The 14428-nt window shown below is 37.8% G+C and overlaps 1 protein-coding gene across 1 annotated transcript; it reads left to right on the top strand.

The window, feature by feature from the left end:
• Positions 1-962: 962 nt before the first annotated feature.
• Positions 963-5411, top strand: LOC122318912 (3-dehydroquinate synthase, chloroplastic-like). Its single transcript, XM_043136662.1, has 8 exons — positions 963-1677; positions 2233-2383; positions 2472-2639; positions 2744-2970; positions 3416-3539; positions 4604-4666; positions 4748-4891; positions 4976-5411. The coding sequence occupies exons 1-8, from the start codon at positions 1301-1303 to the stop codon at positions 5105-5107; spliced, it is 1386 nt and encodes a 461-aa protein (XP_042992596.1). The 5' UTR covers positions 963-1300; the 3' UTR covers positions 5108-5411.
• Positions 5412-14428: the final 9017 nt, after the last annotated feature.

The raw sequence follows: 14428 nt of genomic DNA on the forward strand, positions 1-14428 counted from the left end.
CTTTAGAGGCGAAGAGACAGAATAAAAAATAATTAAATTTTTGAAGTTAGCTTCATGTTAAAAAACAAATGGTTCCTATAGTAATTTCTCAGGAAAATAACAAGTTTTAGACAAATACATGCAGTTTGGCATGCAGACGATGGGATTCAAAGAAAAATCAATGGGTTTAAATGGCTTGCAGGCGATTGGATTCAAAGAAAAATCTATGGGTTTGGCTAGTAGACGATGAGTTTGGAAAAGAGGGAAAAAAAAAATTGGAAAGAAGAAGATTGTGCATTCAAATTTTATTTTGTTATTATTTAAAAATCAGACCAGGTGGACATTCCATGTCAAGCGGGAGGGAGGAACGGGAGGAATAGGTTTTCTCATTTTAAAAACTAGACCGATGGGTTACAACCCTACGAAATTTTTTATAGTGGATTTTTTTTTTCCCATTTTAGATGATGGAAAATTATAGAATTACTACTATTTTACTAATGTTTACTACTTATTTTGTATTTGATTTTTTTTTTAAATTTTTTATTTTATTTAATGATTAAGGAAGTGATTATTAATAAAATTATATATTTTTTAAATTTTTTCTTAATGGCTAAATATGTTAAATAAATACTTAAAAATAATAATAAAAAAATAAAAAATTCCTAATACGTTTAAGTAGTAAATGGGTGCTATCACTATCCTTCATATGATATTAAAATCGGAGCATTGCTACTCATAAGTCTCATACACCACACACCTCATATTTTTTATTTTTTAAAATTTTTTTAAATTTTTGTTTAGATTTATTTTTTTTAAACTAATTTAATTTTTCTATTCATTATTTATATATCAAACATTTGATAAAATAAAAAAATAAAAAAATTTTAAAAAATAGATTGTGTGTGATATATGTGCTTATGTTTAGAATTTTTCTTAAAATCGTCATATACCATTTTAGATGATGCCCGATAAGCGCCAACTCGATCTCACGTCTGTACCACTTGTAACACAACTGACATTTTGGTTAGCGAAATTTGGTGGCAGAACTGCAGATGCTATCAAACTTTCCAAGTCTATACATGGGAGGTTGGATGGAAGTTGGAACTTGGGGGGAGGAAGAAGACGACGGCCGACAGGTGAGTCCCCTGGAAGAGGACAAGTAGGTCCGCGTCCGAGCGTCCTTAACCAATCGCCCGCTTCACCTACCCTCTCCTTTTTTCACAAAAATCCCACCTCACACCCGGACGAACGAGCGCAGCCTCAACTCCTCTCTCTCTCTCTCTCTCCCACCAACCTCTAACTCGAGCCCGGAACAGAGCCCATGGCTGCAACCGTGAATCCGTTCTCTGTTTCCGTCTCATCTAAACCAACCGGGGGCTCCGCTTTCCCTAAACCCAACGACTCGGCCGACTTCTTTCTTCGCGTTCAGAACCCTCTTAACTCGATCTCCCTCCGGTCCTCCTTTGTTTCTCCTGGTTCGATCGAGTTGAGTTTGAGCCAGGGAGGGGGCTCGGTGACGAGTGCGAAACGAGGAGCGCAGTCGGCGAGGATACGCGCGAGTTTGGCTCAGGTTATGGACCAATCAGTGGCTAAGACGGATCCTATAGCTCCAACAACTGTGGACGTCGCTTTGGGCGACCGCAGCTACCCGATTTACATCGGATCGGGACTTCTTGATCAACCTCACCTTCTACAGAGGTATTTCAGTTAATCTAAATGTACTCCTTGATTATACTTATTTCTATTGATTAATGTCTATTTTGAGAAAATACTTGATTTAATAGTTTTCTTCAATCTCCGTGTTACATTCCTGCGTTCTGCTTTCCAGCTACAATTGCATCAAACCAAAACAAAAGGAAGAAGAAAAACGAAGTCTTGTTATGTCTGAGCGAATTGGTTAATATCATGTGTGGAATCACTATGAATTAGGTCGAATACCCGTTAATGCTTCTTGAATTTGTTACTTTGGTTTGAATTATTATTTGGATTTTCATAGAACCGAAAGATCCTTCTATTCTGGTGAAAAGGTAGCATCGAATAATATATTAAAATGTTATAGTGAATTTTGGCTTATGCTCTCTTTAGAAGTTCTTTAGAAATTTTGTAGTGCATTTTTAGAAGTTTTCGTGCAGTGAATGCAAAATCAGCTGACGGACCCAAATTGCTTTAATATTTAGAAAAGCTTGCAAATTTTTTTATTTTTTTATTTTTTATTGCAGATTTGTCAATAATCAGTTGACTGTTATGTCATAGGCATGTTCATGGGAAGAGAGTTCTTGTGGTCACTAACGACACAGTAGCACCCCTCTACCTGAATAAGGTTGTTGAAGCTTTAACTAAGGGAAACCCAAATGTGTCAGTTGAGAGTGTTATTTTACCGGATGGTGAAAAATACAAGGACATGGTTAGTATTTTGAGGTTTGAAATTGACTTTTGTGTTTGGGTGTAATGGATGTTCCATTAATCAATTAATTGCATATTTTATCCAATAGGATACTCTTATGAAAATCTTTGACAAGGCCATTGAGTCACGATTGGACCGACGTTGTACATTTATTGCCCTTGGAGGTGGCGTGATTGGTGACATGTGTGGCTTTGCTGCTGCATCCTTTCTCCGTGGTGTTAATTTCATTCAGATTCCTACAACAGTTATGGCTCAGGTCTGTCAAATTATTTAATTTATTTTTAGGCCCCTCAAGTATTCACATTAATGTTTTTAATTCCTTCATTATTGTATATTTTTAATGGTATTTTTTTTTTCCAGGTGGATTCCTCTGTTGGTGGCAAAACTGGGATAAACCATCGCCTTGGGAAGAACTTGATCGGAGCCTTTTACCAACCTCAATGTGTACTTATAGACACAGACACATTGAACACGTTGCCAGATAGGGAACTGGCATCGGGGCTTGCTGAGGTTATAAAATATGGGCTTATTAGGGATGCTGATTTTTTTGAGTGGCAGGAGAAGAATATGCAGGCATTAATGGCTAGGTATAAATACAATTAGGGAAAAAACTTCCAACCTATGACAATGACCTGTTTGAGTATTTTCATGAAAAGAAAACATCTCGTGAGAAATGAAACATTGGCAAAACTTGTTCAAAAAGACATTCTGAATATTGGTGGTTCTTTAAGGCCTTTGGAATGTTTATATTTTATTTTAATCTTGTTCTAGTGTAGCTTTATAGTGCATTTTGGCTTATGCTGTCTTTTCTCTGCATATTGCAGGTTACTTTTTGTATTTTTAATTTTTTAGACATGCTTACTCATTCGTGCAATTATTATGTCTTTTACTATATGCTGTCTTTTCTCTGCATATTGCAGGTTACTTTTTGTATTTTTAATTTTTTAGACATGCTTACTCATTCGTGCAATTATTATGTCTTTTACCATAGTAAACAATCATGCATGAATATAATGGATTAGTTCATTGCAGGGATCCAAGTGCACTGACTTATGCTATAAAACGATCATGTGAAAACAAGGCTGAGGTCGTATCCCTAGATGAGAAGGAAAGTGGACTGAGGGCAACCCTGAACTTGGGACATACATTTGGCCATGTGAGTTATTGGTTAATAGTATTTATTCTAGCATGCACAACTGCAAGCTTTGTGCTTAGCAATTCTAGTTTATGTGAGCATTTGTTTTGACTCAACTAATCTGTAACTCTAATAAATATGAGTTGGCAGAGTTGCTCCACTGCATTTCACTGGAGTGGATTGAGAAAAGCTATAAAGTTTTTTCAAAGTAGTATGCATTTTTTCAGGGGATTTTATCAAGTGAGACAAACTAATCTTGCTTTTGTACTCTGTTGATGTTGGTGATGTTTCTTAGATAGGGTAGAACTTGAGGGATACCAATCATGCACATGCTGTTGTTGTTGGCGATTTGTTGGGCTGGTTCACCTCTGCCTCAGGCACTCTCACCAGGATCCAATTTAACCATTGTTGGCTACAAAATCTTTAACCAACCTGATGTTATAGAACTGCGTCAAAAAAAAAAAATGTCTGTAGAAACTGTAGATGCCCAACAATGGTCAATCCACTGACATTTTTTTTTTAAAGTGATCTCTCTGATGTTGGCTTAATTATAAGTATTTTGGGGCATCATACTCGTTAAATTTCTCTGGTCTTCTTTATCAATTTTAATGGAATCCGAAAAGTATTAGAGGGAATTATTTTAGCTTATGATTGAATGATTGTGATGTGGATGCTTCTTGTGCTAATCATTGACCGCATTTTATGTTGTCTACTTGCATGGGTGAGATTTTATATAATTATTTTTATGTTTTTTGTTATTATGTTCTATAATGCTTTGGTTGGAGTTATCTTAGGGAATTGCCTTGTTGGCTTCCTATCTCTCTGTGCAAATGTGCAACTAATATTAACATGTGGATTCCAGCTTGTAAAGTTTATCCGTATACATTTTACAGTTTGAACGTACGACTCAAATTATATAATAATCATAATCATAATTATTATTATTATTATTATTATTATTATTATTATTATTTGAGATGTATGTGTAATTAGGCCATTGTAGGGATATCAGTATATTCTGTATTTTCCCGTCAGAAGTAGGTCCTTTTTTTAATCCTTTCTCATCACGTGCCACATCTTTCTAGGCAATAGAAACTGGGTTTGGCTATGGACAGTGGCTCCATGGAGAAGCTGTTGCTGCTGGCACGGTATTGTGCTCTTTCCTTACCAGGCATTGCTCTTCCTATGTCCCACGTTTATGTTAAAGGAGGTTATTTTCCAATTTTCAGGTCATGGCTGTTGACATGTCATATCGCCTTGGTTGGATTGATGATTCTATTGTGAAGCGAGCCCGCGACATTCTACAGCAGGCTAAGTTGCCTACCACTCCTCCCAACACCATGACTGTGGAAATGTTCAAGTCTGTTATGGCGGTAGGATAGTGAGGCCGCCATTATAAATTGCAGTTGAGATTGGTTTGTCTCATCCTTAATGCCTCTGTCCTTTTGGTATGGCAGGTTGATAAGAAGGTAGCCGATGGGCTACTGAGGCTGATCCTTTTAAAAGGTCCTCTAGGCAATTGTGTTTTCACCGGTGATTATGATAGAAAGGCCCTGGATGAAACACTCCGTGCATTTTGTAAGTCGTGACTTGATATCTGAAGCTGCTTTTAGTCTCAGCTGTGTGCAATTTTTGTACCAGATACCGATTGGCGATTACCCTGTACTAGCCTGTATTTTTCTTCTTCTGCTCCTGGTCTTCCTAAAGTCTGTCGGCAAGAGCTTTACCAATTTGTAATTTTAAGTGTAGCACGCGTGCAGCAGTTTGGTGTTGTATAATCCCCCGAGGGGGCAACGATCCTATTTAATCTGTAAGCAATAAGCTATGAGTTCATTGCAAGCCCATATGGATATGACGAGGAATAAATCAATTTATTTTTATTCTTAAATATTATCCATCGAGTAAATAGAAGTTTGTGCAGTCGGTGTGCGATGCTAGCCTTTGAAACAGATCAATTCTTTCTTCTATTGTTTCCTATATTGGAACTTAGAAGAAGAAACAAGGATAACGGGCATATAAGAGATTCAGAGGTAGCCTATCCTCTCGAACTTCTCTTTGAACCCAAATATCTCTGATGCCTTGGTCATTCTGTAGTCTGCCCTTTTCAAAGAATTGCAGGGTAATTCTTGAGTATCTTTTAAGAGTTCCCAACATATGCTCTCCATACATTTGATGTCCCTTTGTCTTCGTACAATGTTCAGTTCTATAACATTTGTTTCTCCCTTATCCACAAGGAGTCATTCTCTGCCAATGAATATGAACTTCAGCTTGCCGTTCTCGGCATCTCGCATATTGCAACTGTACAGGTTCCATTAGCACTGTTAATCGACCCGAATAATCTTCCGACCCGGCCTGATCACGTTTACCAACATAAAGGGTATTTATGTTACCCGAATAACCGACCGATTATTTTAGAGTTTTCCTTTTTTCTTTTTCCATTTTTTTGTTTTTTTTTTGTTTTTTGCTGTGTATGTATGCTATAAAGGTTGTTCGGCAGATTATTATTATTTTATTGAATAACTTGACCAGAGGTCCAAAAGTGCTCATATCCAAATGAAGTTTTACTTAGATTTTCACATCTTCTCTTATTCTTTCTTTTTTCCTCATCAAATAGGATATTTATAGATAAACTATCAGTTACAAGATACAAATTTAATAGGGGTGAGAATTCCCTACGGTCTTCTCAAAACCAACACACATTACAACATAAAAGCAAAAAAACAAAGTAGGTGATTAGAGCCAAAAGATTGGCTCCCACCTGATTCCCAAAAGGGAAGATTGCTTGGTGATTGTTTTTAAATAGTATGATGAGCAGACTATTAAACTGTAATTAGAAGCTACAGTATAAAGGATTGTGCTATAAAGTGTTATTTTGGACTAGCCAAAATGGACTATCACATCCACTTTCACTCGATCCTTAGTTAGGGAAAGCGGAAACATAGTGTAGCATCCGAAATTTGTGACGAATCACTGGCAAGGAAGAGTTACTAGAAGTGGCGGCTCGTGCAGGCCATGCGCCACATCTGGGGAGAGGAGACCAGTCGGATCTGGAAGACCCAATGCCGTAGATCCTGAAACTGCTGCTTGTGGTGGCAGATAGCCCTCCGAAGCACGGCAGCGCATGAGTATCACGGCAGTGTAAGCTACACGTGAGTATCACAGCAGCGTAAGCTGAGCGTGAGGCAAACGCGCCGCACAGGTGGGTGGATTTCTTCCGCCAACTTGACGATCGGCACCTAGAGAAATTGAAGAAGGGGTGTGTGTCCACCCTAGGTCACTAGAACGCAGCAGATCAGCAAAGTTGAATGGTACTACCTGAAATAAACTAAAAAAGTAAGGAAAAAGTAAAGATAAATGGAAATAAAGGTTATGGCAGGCGAGGAGGAGAGGTGGGTGGAGCTGAAGCACCAAACCCCCTCCCCCTAGTGAACAAAAAAATTTTCTGGATGGGGCGATGTAGACACTGGAGAGAAACACCATGCAGTGAGAGAGAATGAAAAAACAATAATACATCTTCTCTTATTCACATCCAATTTCACTTTTTTTTTTCTTTTTTCTTTTTGCCATATCGGGTTTTATTCCTCCTTAGTTGAATTTATAGATTAGCTTAGTAATTTTTGTAATTTTTTTGGGTGAGCCTGAGTTCATCTTTAAAGATCTAGCGAATGCTAACAAAGACAAAAATAAAAAATAAAATAAAATAAAATAAAAGAACAAAACAATGCACTTTTCCATGTCCTTGACAGTTGTAAAATTGGGGCAAACATATACCAACATTCTTGGGCAAGTAACTGGTAAACAAAATTTTCAAATACTAGCATCAAATTTTCCCAAAACATCAAGACCTAAGTACCTAACAACATTAAAAATTTAAAATTTACCATTTGTCAAAGCTGTACACTTTTTTTTTTTTTAAATAGACTTCAATTCAGTTCATGAATGAAGGAAGTTACAACTGTGAATAATAAGTTCATGTATAAATCCTGATTACAAGTCAACTACTCATCGGTTATACTCTTCCCCGCACACAACTTTTATTATACCGGGCACTGTCTAAAAACTTTAGAAAAAACTCTATAAAAACACAGCCCTTCTGAGATGCGAGACTCTGTAAAAACAAAGATGTCCATCTCGACTTGTCTACGAGAAAATAACTCATATCACCACTACCCTCCAAAAAAGGAGGATTTATCACCCTCATCCTCCAAAAAAGGATAGGGACTAAACTACCATTCTTCTCCAAAAGAGGAAAGGGAATTGCCTATTTCAAATTATTCTATTTTAACCCTAATAGACAAAAAACAAAAACAACTTAAAACAACCTAATAGAAAAAAACTGTGCACTCCACTCCGAATGCCCACACCGAAAGCCCATCCTCTGTCTGCACCACTTTGTCCCCCACTATCCTTGCTACCCGTAGCTGCCCTAGCCCGCCCTAAGTCCTGCCACATCCTGCAACCTGCAAGCAAGCAACGGACATCTCCAGAGTGTAGCTGATGAGCCATCCCCAAAGCACCAACGGACAAGCATGCAATCAACAGAAAAAACACATTCACCGTAAACCCTTATTACAGACTAAAACATTCACCGACCAAATAAACACCAAGAAAATAGAAAAACAGCAATTAAACAAACCCAACGAAAGGCCTCAACGCCTCCTTATCCTTTAATATAGACTAGAAGAGAACCAAAAGAAAAACTACAAACTAAACAAGACTGGAAAAACAGAGAAAAAAGCAGTCTATAAAAAAGGACTATAACTAGACTGTAAACAACCGTCGCCGGTCCCTTTCTCCGACCGCCATCCATGAAGAAAACCGCCATGAGCTACGGCTAGACTCCACCCCAAAGAAAGCGCCTTATGCCCCCATGCACGTTAGCATGCAAACCGAAAACCTCCTCTATTTTTCATGGATGAAACAGAATCCTTTAACCTAGCCGGAATGCGTCTCAAATCTGCACGCAAATCATCACCTCCGAGAGCAAGCCGCACTAACCTCGCTCCCGTCATAGATCCTCCAAAACCGTCCCCTCAGTAGACCATTCTTTCGGCAACTAACGCCAAACCATGCTCATCCCCACATGCACCTCTCAAGCATGCATGTCTTCATTTTATACGTATGAGAGCTAGCGCCTCCCTGTATTGAAAACCACCCAAAAGCAACCGGTCAGGGACTGAACTGGGTCATGGGTTTTCAAACCACCCAAAACCATTACCGTTCGCAACCAAGATCCTCCATCGCCATCGTGTAAATCCTCCCCACCCAACTACGTGAATAATAGAGGTTAAGGATTCAGGAACCAGGCCTGGTAATGCCCATTCATCCCATCAGAGTCATGACCACAACTTTTATTACCAAACTGAAAAACAAAACAACCCTGATATAACCATCCTAGAGCAAACTGGAAAGGAGAAAGTGGAGGGAGGGAGGAGCCAGGGCTCCCACCTCCCTCAAACAGTTTCTTTGAGCTTTTTTCCTAGAGAGAAAGGCGAGTTTCTCTCACTAGGATTTCTTCTATAAGTATTTTTTATCACCATTTGTCAAAGCTGTACACTTTTAAGTAAAACAAAATGATGTTCCAATGGATTAGCAGCATGAAAGTCAACAGATTTCAAACTTCCACCACGCACTGCAAATTAGCAATACAAATTTCCTATTGTACTTATTTCAATAGAGAGAGAGAGAGAGAGAGAGAGAGAGAGAGAGAGAGAGAGAAGCCATGTACTACGTTGTAACAAAAATCCAATGCCGGTTACAATTCAAGCAATGCATAAGCAACAACATAATAAATCAATGTCAGTTAAAAATATAAGAATGTGAGTCAAAATTCAAGTGCCACAACAGCATAATCAAATGGAGTTTTTATAAACAAGCAAACTGCATGTTAGGCAGAAATGCCTCAAGGAATTATGGCCTCAAGGACATTACCAGTAGCATTCAGGAGAAGTTTTTCACCACTAAATTTGGAATGCTAACAACATAACTGAAGACGAATTTTAAGATGTTTATAATTGCTTCATAAGTAACTACAAAGTTTCATCCATTCCTAGTTTTTGTCCATACATTATAATTAACTAACTGGCATTGGATGTTTGTTACAATGTAGTATGAAATTGAATTATTCATATTCAATAGAAGTCTAATATAAAAGAGCCAAGATCTGTCAATGACTATAGGCCAATAAGTTTGTGCAATGTGATGTACAAGATCATTGCAAAAACTTTGGCCAATAGATTGAAAAGGGTGCTTGATGAGGTTGTCTCTAAGTGTCAAAGTGCTTTCATCCCTGGAAGGCTTATAACTGACAATATAATAGCTGCCTATGAAGTTTTACATACTATGAAAACTAGACAGAGGGGTAGAGTGGGCAGTTTGGCCATGAAGCTAGATATTTCTAAAGCTTATGACAGGGTGGAGTGAGTTTTTTTAAAATATGTTATGGAGAGGTTGGGTTTTGGAGAGAGGTGGGTGAAGTTGATTATGGAGTGTGTAACGACAGTATCTTATGCTATTCTGATCAATGGTCATCCGGGGGATACTATCATTCCAACTAGGGGATTAAGACAAGGGAATCCTTTGTCCCCTTACTTGTTTTTGCTGTGTGCTGAGGGTTTGAGTTCAATGATCAATGAGGCAGTACAGTTGAAGGAGTTAAAAGGGGTTAGTGTTGTCAGGGGTGGTACTAAAATTTCCCATCTCCTTTTTGCTGACGACTGCATTATTTTTGGGAGGGCTAATTGGACTGAATGGAGGAAAATTTGTAGTATCCTTGAGAAGTATGAAGGGGCATCTGGTTAGAGTTTGAATAAACAAAAAACCACACTGTTTTTCAGTCAGAATGTGCATCAAGTTATCAAAAACAGAATAGTGCAGGAGTTGGGAGCTAGAGTTCAATCTGACTGTGAGAAATATTTGGGCTTACCTGCCATGGTAGGGAGGTCTAAATATAATACTTTTAGAGGAATAAGGGATAGAGTTTGGGAGAGGGTGTATAACTGGAAGAATAAGTTTTTATCTCCAGCAGGGAAGGAAATATTGTTGAAAGCAGTTACTCAATCAATTCCAAATTATCATATGAATGTGTTTAAACTACTGAAGAGGATATGCAAGGAGATAGCTACTTTAATGGCGAGATTCTGGTGGGGATTTAAGCAAAATGACAAGAAGATACAGTGGTGCAGTTGGAGTAAGATGGGGAGATCAAAAAATGAAGGGGGTTTGGGCTTTAGGGAATTTGACAGCTTTAATAATGCCCTGCTAGCTAAACAATGTTGGAAGGTGTTGACACTCCCTCAGACCATGGCATCAGTGGTGCTTAAGGAGAAGTATTTCAGACATGTTGATCTGCTTAAGGCTAATCTAGGCCAGAGACCCTCTCTTATATGGAGGAGCTTGTGGGGTTCTTTGAGTTTACTGAGAAAGGGTCTGGTATGGAGAGTTGGAAATGGGCTTAATATAAGGATCTAGGGTGATAAGTGGGTCCTGAGACCTTCTTCATTTAGTATTCAATCCCCTGTTAAAGGGCTCCATGCTGATGCTAAAGTGAGGGAATTAATGGTGGTGGAGGGTGGAGAGTGGAATGAGGAAGTGGTGAAAAACATTCTGAATACAGAGGATGCGAATTTGGTGTGTAAAGTCCCATTGAGTCACACAAGCAGGCAAGATAAGTTGATCTGGGCTCATACAAAAAATGGTATCTACAGTGTAAGGAGTGCATACTACCTGGGAATGAATTGGAAAAAGGAACTTAAAGGGGAGGCCTCAGCAAGGAAAGAAGAAGGGTGGAAAGTGTTGTGGCAGTTAAAGATACCAGGGGTTGTCAAAATGTTTATGTGGAAGGCTCTTACTGATAGTCTACCTACCAGAAAAAATCTTCTAAAGAGAAGGATTATTGTGAATTCAAGCTGTCCTATATGCGAGTCTGAAGAGGAGTCTATTGGTCATGCTATCTGGAATTGTGTGAGTGCTTCTGATGTGTGGAATGAGATTGAGAGCCCTGTACAGAAATGGGGATGCAGTGAAAAGGACCTCTTTGTAGTCTGGGCAAAAATGGTGGAGACCCTGTCACAGGAGCAGTTGGAGTTAGTGGCAACTGTTATGAGAAAGATTTGGTTGAGAATGAATCAATTTGTTTTTGAGAATGCTTTTACTGATCCTAAATTCATCTTTAAGCAGGCTGTTGATAGTCTAGCAGAGTTTCAACTAGTACAAGCAGCAGAAGGTAAAGGGCAATGCAGTAGAAGTAGTGTAGTGGGAAGGAACCTGTGTAGATGGCAGAAACCTGCACCTAATACAGTGAAAGCTAATTGGGATGCGGCATTAAAAGATAAGGAAGGGAAGATGGGAATGAGAGTAATAATCAGGGATGAGGAGGGTGAGGTTTTAGCTTCACTATGTGGCTCGAGGAAATGGGTGTCTAAACCAGATACAGCAGAAATGCAGGCACTTTGGAGAGCTTTAAAACTATGTGCAGAGTTGAACTTTGTAAATGTAGTTTTTGAAGGGGATGCTTTGGGTATAGTCAAAGCAGTGAATGGAAGGGAGGAGAATTGGGAATGGAACGAACAGATAATTGAAGATATTAGAGAAGTATTGAAGAACAGACCCAGTTGGGTAGTACAGTATACATACAGAGAATGTAATAAAGCAGCACACAGTTTAGCGAGATATTCTTTGAATGTAAATGATGAGAGTGTCTGGATTGAAAGTGTACCTGAGGAGATAGTGAAGACTATCATTCAGGATAAACTTTGTTCTATCTGATAGTGAATACAGAAAGGAGGTTCTTTTTTGGAACCTCCTCTTCCTTTCAAAAAAGAAAAAGAAAAAGAAAAGGATATTTGTTGTGAATGTCTCTTGGGGCGTTAAATTGGGTTAAGCAAAAAGTTAGATTTAATAACTCAAAGTCGGTCAAAACTGATCACCCGACCATAATGTTTTTCTGTTTTTCTAAATTAAGCATTATTATTCGCACATCTTTTTAATTGTATATTATTACTTTTGTTGGAATGGATGGTGCCAGGATCGACCGAATGATGATACACGTACAAATGTTTTTACAACCTTTCATACAATCATGTTTCAAATTGGGCATATTTATATAAAATAATGTTGCTTTTGTAAGTTAATTTACAAACGTGTTGCTCATTTAAAATAAGAGTGTGAACATGATTATGTGTATCATTTTCCGGGCAAATGATATGTTCTTCTTGACCATTTCTAAGTACAACGATGTCTTGTGATTTTTGTTATAACTGCCTTTGTCTATCACGTTTTCAGCACGTAACCCGCATCTCCTTAGTATAATAAACCAACCACCATCTATACAATATAACCACCAAAATTTTGAAGTATGTCAATACATTAATTCATAAATTTAAAATGCAGGAAAGACAATCCAATACCAATAAAAATAAAATAAAATTAAAATATTAAAGAAAAAAGAATCTCTAGAATGATGATAATGACTAGCTCTAAAATTTATCTTAAAGACTCATCGAATAAATTGATAAAATAACATTCATGATCAATCGGAGGCATTATCTATTTTTTATATTATCAAACACGTTTCAATAGGTTCAATTATTGGACTTCCAGATCAACCCCGGCACTTGAAGCCTCAGACTTGGGCCCTTCAACATGAACTTATTCCTCCGAGGCCCTAAATATCCTTTCCAAGAACCTCCAAGATGCCTTGGTCATTGCATATTCTGCCCTTTTCAAAGAAGAGCTGAGGAATTCTTGAGTATCTTTTAAGAGTTCCAAACATCTGTTCTCCATACATATCATATCCCTTGGTCTTCTTGCAATGTTCAGTTCTATAACATTGTTTCTCCCTTATCGACACCTTTGTCCTCAAGGACTCATTCTCTGCTAATGAATAAGAGCTTTAGCTTGCCCTTTTTTGGCTTCTGGCATCTATGACCACAACTGTACATTTCCATTTACACTGAAGCATCATCCTAGAAGGTAACTGGTTAAAAACTGCTACATGATCTTCCAACTTCCTTTTGAGTCGTCATGTCCGTAAAACTAAAATATTGTTAAAAGCTGAAATAATAAATTGAGATGAAATGAAAGTTACATAAAATGTGAATTCTGACTCAAACCTCCCAATGATGGTTAATTTGTTCACATAGCATATGCAACAATACATGTCAAATAGTCTTTGGATCTTACAAAGTATCTCTAAGAGTTTATGTTGCCCAGATGACTAACACAAGAGGGGGGGTGAATTGAGTTGTATTAAAAAAATAACAATTATAAATCAAATATATAATATAAAATATAAACAAAATATGAAATAACAATAAATATAAAGAGTAAGGGTAAGAGAGAAGCAAACTTAGTATGTTAACGAGGTTCGGCCTCACTGCCTACGTCCTCGCCTCAAGCTACCACTTGAGGATTCCCAAATTCACTATTCAATCTCCTTCAGGTGGAGATAGAAACCTATTACACTTTTGAACAACACCGCTACAAAGGATCCGTGTAGAACACCCTCTACACTTGCAATCACCTTACACGTGTTGATTCAACTATTCCCCGTGTAGAATACTTTCTACACACACAAGGGTTATACACACCCTTTTTCTGATACAAGAGCTGATAGTGGGTAGGTTATTAGAAAACACTCCTCAATGAGTGAAATAAGAATAATACAGCGCAAACTATATCTCTCAAAATGAACAAGGATTAAGGCTCAATGCTTAGAGAATAGAGAATGAAAGCTTTGAATGAATGTTGTATGCTCTTGGTGTTGTGAATGTGAAGCTCTCAAATGATCTATTTATAGGCATATGAGACTTCATATTCAAATTTAAAAAGATTCACATGTCAAAGACAACATCATTCATTTTTTCAAAAAATTCAAATAAAATGTTCTTTTTCAACTGTCAGAGACAACA

Source organism: Carya illinoinensis, chromosome 8 (assembly GCF_018687715.1).
Source record: "Carya illinoinensis cultivar Pawnee chromosome 8, C.illinoinensisPawnee_v1, whole genome shotgun sequence".
NCBI lineage: Eukaryota > Viridiplantae > Streptophyta > Magnoliopsida > Fagales > Juglandaceae > Carya > Carya illinoinensis.